Genomic DNA, 10544 nt, shown 5'->3' with positions numbered 1-10544 from the left:
TACTGTACGTTACATTCTCACACTAGCTCTGGTTTCGTTCGTTTCTGCAAAAGGAAAAATGATTTTTTTTCATGAGATCTTCAATCATCAAAATTGTACTTCTTGTAACGATATACACAGAAGAATATTCTCTTATTGTTACGACACACTGACAATTTATATGTCTCCCCGTGTCAGAACATTCTTTGAAAAAAATAGACCGCGAAAATCATCGACTTCGGATTTGCTAAACTAAAAGATCAACACATCGACGGCTAACTTCAGAAATACTACAACACAAGCAACAAATGACAACTGCTATTGAACACAACTAATAGTAAATGACTGAGGATGACTGAAAGGTAATTCTGGTGTATAGTATGGATCTTACGGGAATTTGAATCAGTTTAGAAAATGTATCAATGGTCGTTTTCCAACTCCTTCACATTTTACTTCCACGAGTGCCATGCCGTGTACGTGCTTCCGGTTTCATCAAGGGTGGGTACAATTACAAATATTGTGATATTGTTTCATGATCTGCATTATATAGGTATTGAGTCGTTTTCTTTCAATGTATATGTGTTCAGATTCTGCTTATGAACGCATATTTTCAAACATCCTTCGTATCTTGTCACTTAGAAAGACCGCGAGTTTGGCCACGCCCTTTCGGGTCACCAACGGCTGTCAACTTTGTGAATGTTGGAAGGTTTATCAAACCAAATCAAAATAAAATCGCTAAATCTGGTAATTTCTGTGCAGAGGCAATAACATTTACCTATTCACACCGTGTAATTAATTCCAGATAAAATAATTGGATATGTCAAAATGATGGCACATTTTCTTCGGCATCACGATACATGTGGAGTTGTTTGTTTACCACCGTTGCCATGATCGTTTCTGTTCGTCCAATCGATGATATAACATTGAGATTGGTTTTGTTTATATTTATTTGAGCCGAAAGTTACTAATTTTTAGAAAATGGGAAACTTATGAGCTTTCTCTTCGTCAAGGAACAAAAAATATCGACTAAACTATCAAAAAATATTTCATTATGAAGAAAATATTAGACTGGGTACCACACGGCGTGGTGCGCTGGAAGTCAACAATGGCCGTTATTTTCGACTGCGTGCCGAGAAATTCGGCGATCTCATTTTTAATTCGCGGGCGTTTCGTTTTAAGGTATATAAACGTATTGAACATTACATATTTAAAAAGGTGAGAATTAGTACATTCCATACATAATTCATATGACACGTAAATCCGACTCGTTGAATCATTATTGCAAGTTTTATTTGGAGATGTCATTATCCTGCACTCCTGTCGAATGGGTTCGACGATAGCATTGAGAGGATTAACTAGCAGTTAAAGCACTAACAATATTGTGCACAAAAATGTCCATTGCAGTGGTTGAGAGGTGCGTCGTTACTTTATTAGATCCTAATATAACCCTGGTATGCACAAGATGTCCATCTACCATACTGCTGAATTATACTTTCATCCAAACCATTAATCGCCGCAGTTGTAGCAGCGCCTATTCTGAAAGAATGTGATGTATACTGGGTCGCGTCATAACCGACATGGGATAGCGACTTATTGAGAATCGCCTGAAATTGATAGCGCGTTAATGGTGAGCCGTCAAAATGGACAAACAGCTGTGAGCTAGTGCGTGGTCTGGACGCGAGATACAGAGAGAGAGCTCTAACGGGGCATAGCTCTGAGGCAGTAGGAGAAATTGAAAGCAGAGTTCCTCTACCGAACTGGTCGGTTTTAGAAAATCTTATGCGCAAGGTTAATCCCCCGCCTGAAAATGAAACATCATTAATTTGTAGTGAAGTTTTTGAATCGTCGGCTTGTGAACTGCAAACCAACTCGCTGACCCTCAGGAAACCAAAAAAGGCTAAGGTAAATGCTGACTTAAAAACCTGAGCCTCGTAAGAAGAGCTGCAGATAGCAGGCAAAGCACCTACGATGCGCTGAAGAATTGGAAATGTGATGGGCTTTCGTATGTCCCTCCTAACTTTAATCTTGTGCATCCCAATGATGGCTTTTCTAACCAAAAAATGTTCACAGTGATTGATAAGGTTATTTAGTCTATTCCAGGTGGATAAGGCTGAAATGTAAGCCCTTACAGTACGAGGGGATTTACCTTGAATTGACATGTAGCCTATGAATTGCAGAAGTTGGTCTAGGCAAATGGGTCCTCCTAATGGTAGACTAAACGTTTCGAGACATTGCAGCGCCGTGTAATAAGTGCGTCTAGTGTTGCGTGATAAAGAAGACACGATAAGTATATGAGATTCTGTCATACAATCTCCCAAATGTCTCTTGGTAAGCTGGTCTGTGTCGGGTCCGCGTCTGGAGCCATTTGGTGAAATCGGTGCCACTTGCATTGGAGCGTTCCTAGGAGGATCGAAGGTCGTCCCTTGAATATCCACTGGCGGACTTGATGTGCTGATGGTACTGCTACCCCTTGCTGATCTGCGTTTCTTTCCAGCTGCAGGTGCCGGGACTAGCCTGTGCTGTAATGCTGCTCTTCTTTTTGGTCCCATTACAGATTGGCGACGTTAACCTGCTTATCGATGTTAATATGGTAGAGAGCGACGGTAAGTAGTGTTCGGCGGAGACGCGAGAATTGAAGCACCGTTATGTGTCGCGTGGTGTGATGATGTAACAACTGATGACGTCATGATTTGACGTAATGTTTGCAGCTGCGCGAGCCAAGGTAATGTTTATGAACAAAGGCACGTGGTATGGCCACGCCATCAATAACACAATTTAGCGGTTAACGCTAAATGCGATTATTACGTATCTTCGCATTTTCAAACTGGTTTTTGTCACATATGAAAGTAATTTTGACACAATGCACTCTTCTTTGGGAGAACGGACCCAAAACGCAATTTAACCTAAACCTGTATCTATCTTTGCTGCAAGGATCTGTGGGTAGTTAAGGATTGACAAATTGAACTCCAGGAAGGGCTTTAGTCTATGTTTAAAAATATAACATGCCTAAGCCATAATAAGATCTACAGTTGCAAAGATTGGTCGTTCAAGCTGCTTTGAGAAGGAGACGTCCATGCAGCAATTTGTGGTGCAGGGTAAATTTGCCAAATGGAATACTGTCATTCAGGTGCGCGAAAGGGAAGGGGCCTGGTATTCCTGCATGGATATGACGGATCTCTTTCTGTCTTACTGTCATCTGTGGACTAGTCATGTGAACACTTCTGATGCTACAAATTAATAATCAATGCTAAAATAAAAAATGAACAAAAATGTGTATCAAACTAAGGGAGATGTATGGATTGTTACTTGTCGTTTCACATTGTTTCATACACTCTCCGGAATCTAATTTTCTCACTTCAGTAAAACAACCAAACTCAGAGTTGGTTCTTTACAATACGACATCAAAACATTTTGTTGAAATGCTGTAATAATGCCAAACATGACATTCTGAATGTCTTAAAAAATTTGTTAGCCAAATAATGCCAACTGTCTCTTAAAGGTTTCATAAAGAGAAAGTGGAATTTCAATTGTATCACCTATTAAATTTTATACTATAGTGGACAAATAAAGTGTCACATTCTGCTACATAGTCAAAACTATCTACAATATGGGTGATGCCATTAATCAACGGTACAGTCTACTAATCGTGGATACAACGAACTAATAACGAGTGTCTACCTTGAATCTTACTAACTAGAGGTAATATAGTTTGTGCATGTTTTGAATGTATACATAAGAGGGAATTAATTATTTTTCTTTTTACTTTTTCATATTTTCTTCTTATAATTTTATTAATCAGTGATCATTCTGAAACGTCGCAGGTAATTTAGGAGTCACTAAGAATGCCTCAAAATGCTTCCAAAGATACGCCAAATGGTATTATGGCCATACTGTTGTTTTCTTATTTGAAAATCACCTATTTTTAATCATTAGAGATTTATATGGACTTGAAAGGTGTTTTGAAACATGCTTATTATTTTATGTAACTGTGTCAGAAACACTGTAAATGTTTCTTGAGCCTTCTCCAAGCGGTGCACAGGTGTCCAGCAAAGAGACAGAGAGAGTGAGCTTAAATTGAGTTGCTGTTTCATGGATAGAGCCCAAAGTGAAATCAGTTTGAAGAATGTATTGCTTTCTATGCGATAGTATTGCTAGATTTGTACAAACGTTTCAGGATAGGTGGAAAATGTTGAGGAATAAAAGAGACGTTGATCCAACGTTGGGTCAAGGTTTCTTAGCCGATGCTGGGCAAACGTTGGACCTAGAGACCTTAGAAGCGTGTGATCTTGGGACACCCCCAAAGGACCTAGAGACCTTAGAAGCGTGTGATCTTGGGACACCCCCAAAGGACCTAGAGACCTTAGAAGCGTGTGATCTTGGGACACCCCCAAAGGACCTAGAGACCTTAGAAGCGTGTGATCTTGGGACACCCCCAAAGGTTTAGGTCGACAGTTGGGTTTGTGTCTTTGGAGCTCGTCCATTGTATGTTCATATAGATATACTATCTTTCACCTCAAAACGAAACCCACGTTTCTGACAAGTCTTTTAACTGCTTATAGTTCTCTTTCGCTAACATGTCATTTTGAACTTTGCATATTTTCTTCGATTCCTAGGCTCGTATTAACAATATTGTGATGTATATTTCAAATATACCTTTGAGGCATCTCAAAAGAGTGAGTTGAGTTTTATGCCGCAGTCAGCAATATTCCAGCTATATGGTGGTGGTCTGTAAATAATCGAGTCTGGACCAGACAATGCAGTGATCAACAATATGAGCATCGATCTGCACAATTAGGAACCGATGACGTGTCAACCAAGTCAGCGACCCTGACCACCTGATCCCATTAGTCGCCTCTCACGGCAAGCATAGTTGACTTTTACAACAGTCAGACTAACGCCCACTTATTGTCACATTGCATGCTCTCGACACTCTTTGCCCCAGCTCTCGCGTGAAGTCTGTGATCGCTTAAGGCTGGTCCGTATTGTATAGAGCACTGTACATGAGTCAGTCATTCTCAAAAGTTGCAGCTATTTGGTGTACTAAAGACAACATAATTCAAATACAAAAACAAAATAATCAATCACTATTTACACAAATTACAACTACATTGTTAAGGTTCACATATCAAGAATATTTGAGGCTTAATTATGTTCAGTATTGTCATGAAGACTAATTAAACTAATTAGGTCAAAGCCACAATGTTTTTCCTGTAACAAAAGTTATACTTATATTTTTCTTACAAATACATTGATACCTAAAGATATTGCATTGTAAATTCTACCTTGCCTGTTATTTTGTTACAGGCACTTCTGTGACTGCATGTTTATGAGATAAACCTAATCTACATTGTGTCAGATGAAAAAGTGAAATCTGCTGGTACTTTTCAATGTTCTTGATATCCCCCTCAACTGTATGTCATCAAAAAATATTTCACTGAACGCGATTTGAAGAGAATATTTTGATATTTCTGATTGATTTCTGACAATGTCTTACTCTTTAGATCATAAAACTTTTACTTTCAAGTCCTGATATATGAAAGACAGTATCGTTATGCCAAAATAATTAAATTTTTATTGTGTTCATTAAAATTCTGGCAATCTGATTGGTTAACTGGGAACATTTCTTTTGAGTTCATTTCCCAATGAATCTGAAAAAAATAAGCCACGCCCACCGCACCGGACTACTTTCGGACCCTTACGCAGCGAGGGAATTCCCTTGTACCTTAATGAACTTTGGGTAAACATTGAAGTGATACATTGTGGTTAACAAACAAACAACTCAAAATTATCCGAGAACGTTAATAACGTTGCAACGCCTCGACAAGAGCATGCGCACGTTGGAACATCAGTTCATGGCATCGCAATCCCAGTCACATCACATCCTCTTTCTGCTTGCGCAAATACTACAATCTCAGTTCCACTAACTTCTTATCATCGGGTTTCATTTCCAATTGTCACTTTTCAAACTGTCTCTTTCAGTTCGCAGGTAGTAATTCAAACGTTTGAACTTGAAACTTTGCCGATACCGGGACGCGTCACGTTGAGTTGTTCCACTCTGATTCGCGGACCCATGTTAGCTTGGTTGATTGACAGTTGTTACGCGGATTCATACAGTCTGCACATTGGTTTTTAGTTTCATACTTCAATGCAACGAAAGAAATACACAATCAATCCTTAACACACTCTATGTTATTGGAAACAAAGTATGTGAAATAAATTTGAAAAACTATTTAACTGTAACAAAAATCTGTGATCTATCTGTAATATGTTATTGGAAACAAATTATGAGAAATAAATTTGAAAAACTATTTAATTGTAACAAAAATCTGTGATCTATCTGTAATATGTTATTGGAAACAAAGTATGTGAAATAAATTTGAAAAACTATTTAATTGAAACAAAAATCTGTGATCTATCTGTAATATGTTATTGGAAACAAAGTATGTGAAATAAATTTGAAAAACTATATAATTGTAACAAAAATCTGTGATCTATCTGTAATAGGTTATTGGAAACAAAGTATGTGAAATAAATTTGAAAAACTATTTAATTGTAACAAAAATCTTTGATCTATCTGTAATATGTTATTGGAAACAAAGTATGTGAAATAAATTTGAAAAACTATTTAATTGTAACAAAAATCTGTGATCTATCTGTAATAGGTTATTGGAAACAAAGTATGTGAAATAAATTTGAAAAACTATTTAATTGTAACAAAAATCTTTGATCTTTCTGTAATATGTTATTGGAAACAAAGTATGTGAAATAAATTTGAAAAACTATTTAATTGTAACAAAAATCTTTGATCTATCTGTAATAGGTTATTGGAAACAAAGTATGTGAAATAAATTTGAAAAACTATTTAATTGTAACAAAAATCTTTGATCTTTCTGTAATATGTTATTGGAAACAAAGTATGTGAAATAAATTTGAAAAACTATTTAATTGTAACAAAAATCTTTGATCTATCTGTAATGAAAGAAAGAGTTCTTTGCATGTTACCCTCGGACGTATAGTAAGTGTTACATGTTACATCCATATCTCCAAATAAGGTGACATGCTTCTTACAAAGAAGACAATTCGATTGTATATTTAATTAGGATAAGAATAAATCAGTGTCACTGATGAAACGCTAGGTTCATATCAATCAGTTTCTAAAAGTATTTTACCACACTTGTAGACCAAAATATATAGTCTATATGTTAGAACTTTTCCTATTTGTTAGGCATGTCTGTGTTACTGGAAAGCAATGAAGAATTAAAAACTATAGACTTTGTGCTTTAAATCAACAAGAATTAAAGTAGCAGTTACCATCTTGAAATTTGTTTCTTTTAGGAATTCAGAAAAGAAAATAAATGACATGTTTGACAGTATTTGTCATGAATTTATGAAACTGCCAATTAGGTTTACAAGTAACTAAAGAATCCAAGTTTTGATCATCTGCCTCAAACTGTTCAACAGGCTTGCTACTAATAAAGTATCAAACTTTTGATCATCTGCCTCAAGCTGTCAAAGTAAGAAATAAATCAACAATTTATTTCACGGATCTTTTGTTCTAGATTATCACCAATTAACTTTATTTAGGATAATGGATGTTCAAAGTTTTGATTGTTTTTGCAGACTGATTATTACAGTGTCGTAATTAGTATGATCAGTCACACACTGTCTTTCTAATAACAGTCTTTAAAATGGATATAAGCAGGGTTCGATCTTTACGCTCGCCCGCACGCCTGTGGCGAATAAATGTTTTGACGGGCGAATGGAAATATAAATGCACTAGTCCGGCGGACTACTTGGGTTTTTTCAGCGGTTACTATACTTCATCTGGTACTGGAATTGAAATCATGCATTTTCTACTCAAATCACCAGACTAATGAATCTCTATCGTTGCAAAACTCAAAAGTTAACATATACATCGTGTCACTTCTTTCAAATCATGTTATCGCTCCTTCGCTTTACCTCACGGTATAGGTTGAAAAGAGTTACACGGCTTACAATTTTAGTTATCCCTTTCCATTTCTTCAGTTCTTCACAGCTGGCCCTGATAGAGAATAAATATCTGACAAATCACAGCCTCGCACACGCCCCTCAACATCTGGCAAATTCAGTTATACATTTCCACATGTTCAGCTCTTTACTACTGGCCCAGATGAAGTATAAATAATTGGATCATTGTTGGTTTCTAATGAAGCATTCCGCCTGTCTGCTATAAAGATCGTGATTGGTCCAAATCATGCACGTGACCTAAAACTTGTAGCTACAGACGCAAGTTTTAGGTAAACTCATGCCAGTTGAATGTTTTACTCAAAACCTTGCCATCTATACGTAAATTATGGAACTTAGTGGACGCATCGTGCACAAGTTACCTGCAATAAAAATGCTTCGTGCACACATTTTAGCATTAAACATCGTCGTCTGAGCGTGAAGGTCGAGATGTCACATGACTTTCACTAAATATTTACGCAATTACATAAAAAGTATTAAACAGCAACTCGATATACCATGGTGTAACGTGTTCTCGGGGTAATAGCGCTAAAGATGATCATGAATATTACTGCGTATCAGCAGATTATCAAAACTGTAAGTCCGTAAATAAATATCACCTCGTCTTTTATAAATTTATTCTTAGAATGTCATGTCGTCCGCTGGTTTCCAATACAACATACATTTCGTGTCTTGTCCGCAAGCACGAGCGCTCGAAGTGACGTACCATGTTTTCGGGTTACTAGTTATTGCGCAGGGTCACGCCCTTGAGTGGAAGCGCATTCTTCTCCACGGAAGTCAACAAATACAACGTATCATTTTAATTAGAAGCCACGCAAACTGGTAATGTTGTTTTTGATTTTTTTATTATTTTTTGTGTGTGTAACATTTGTTAAAAATAAACATATTTACAGGTAAGTTATTCAGTCATTTGCACATTCATTCTTCTTGTCTGCATGGTCCGCCATGGCAGGGACAATAAAACGTGTTATGTCTGTGCGGTATAGTATCATCGCAGTAGCATTTTAAATGAAGCCAGAGGTCACATGCCTGGTGTGAATTCTGCTGCACGAAAAAAATATTTGTAACAGATGACCAATTCGGTGTTTGAACAATGTTGTTGTTTTTTATTACATCAGCAACATTCCATTCGAGTCATGTGATATTTATGTTTGGCTTTTCACTTGAGCAGACGATGGTCCGCTTGACAAGTTGCGAGCGTTATTTCAAAAGTTATGATCTCATTTACGAAGGTTTTCAAAGTGCATTATGTTCTATGGTAGATTTTTAGTACTTTGACAGAAATTAGGCCACAACTTCCGTGAAATCTGAACATTTCAAACATTTTGTGTTCAGATTGCGACGGAAGCTTCTGCACACGAGACGGTGTTTACAGGTGGCACTGTCATGTCACTGTACGCAAGAAATTACAATGAAAAGAAATATCCCGAAAACATGGTACGTTTGACAACTTTCATGAGTACTGTTGTTTATTTTATTTGTTTGTTTATTTAGTTTGCTTATTTATTTCCGCCAAACAGTGTTGCTTCATCGGTTTTTTGTTTTTTTGGTTTGGTTTGGTTTTGACAAATTTGATGTGGACACGTTGCTGATCCATGAGTTCGATAATCGTGTCTTTCAAATTAAAATAACACTGCAAATACAAGTATTAAATCTGTCAATAATGTATGACCATCCATCTGAAATGCCATAAGTGTTGTCAGACATTCTGACATTCAGGTTGGTTCCTAAAATTATTCCTATCATTTTGATGTGCACTCTGCCTCCGTTGTCTGGGGACCTGCTATTTTCGGTAGATTAAGAAATCAAAAAAACGACTTCAGGCGCTCCTGATGTTGATGAACTCAGAAAGATTGAAGCAAGAGCCCATGACCTTCTTTCAGCAGCCATGTCACTAGTGAAGCAATCTTCTGTGTCAGATGAATGTAGACAGTGCCACGATAATAACAATTCAGTGAATAACTTTCATTCCTCCGGACCACTTGTTTTGTGTCCGGGCTAGTGACAGTTGAAGGTTACTAGCCCGGAGGGCTAGTGGCCATTTTAAGTTTAGTTCTAACCCTGTATAAGCATGCAAAGTTTCAAGAACAGACTTCTCTGTTAAGCATAACGTAATTTTGTCTCATATCTTAATGCACATCTGAATAAATCAGGTGAGAAAAACAAATATGAAAGATTTATATTAATCTGTGAGCGAAGACCTAAGTATATTGGGTATTTTCAAATTTGTATTGAATTGTCTTTGCAGTTACATAACTTGTCTCTCCAGCAACAACCTTTTACAAAAATAAGTATAGCTGCATTCAGAAGAGAAAGTGTAAATCATGTTTCAGTTTCTGCATATATACACCTTAGACCTTTATCACAATTAAGCTGTTAATGACACTGACAGTAAAATAAAAAAAATATGTGATTAATTAAGATAGTTTTCTTTGAAGTAACATTGTTGGTCTTTCCAATAACAATTGTTAATTGATGTTGTCTCATAGACACCCATACAAAATACTTGCAAATGTTTACCTTTTCTACTTGATTTTCCTTAAAAGTTTTGTCTTGAACTT

At 36.7% G+C, this 10544-nt stretch overlaps 1 protein-coding gene across 1 annotated transcript; it reads right to left on the bottom strand.

The window, feature by feature from the left end:
- Positions 1–1409: 1409 nt before the first annotated feature.
- LOC137259360 (uncharacterized) lies at positions 1410–2528 on the bottom strand. The gene has a single exon (XM_067797036.1). The coding sequence runs from the start codon at positions 2526–2528 to the stop codon at positions 1410–1412; it is 1119 nt and encodes a 372-aa protein (XP_067653137.1).
- Positions 2529–10544: the final 8016 nt, after the last annotated feature.

Source organism: Haliotis asinina, chromosome 13 (genome assembly GCF_037392515.1).
Source record: "Haliotis asinina isolate JCU_RB_2024 chromosome 13, JCU_Hal_asi_v2, whole genome shotgun sequence".
NCBI classification, from domain to species: domain Eukaryota; kingdom Metazoa; phylum Mollusca; class Gastropoda; order Lepetellida; family Haliotidae; genus Haliotis; species Haliotis asinina.
Note: the sequence above shows the minus strand (reverse complement) of the source record. Positions and strands in the feature narration are given on the sequence as shown.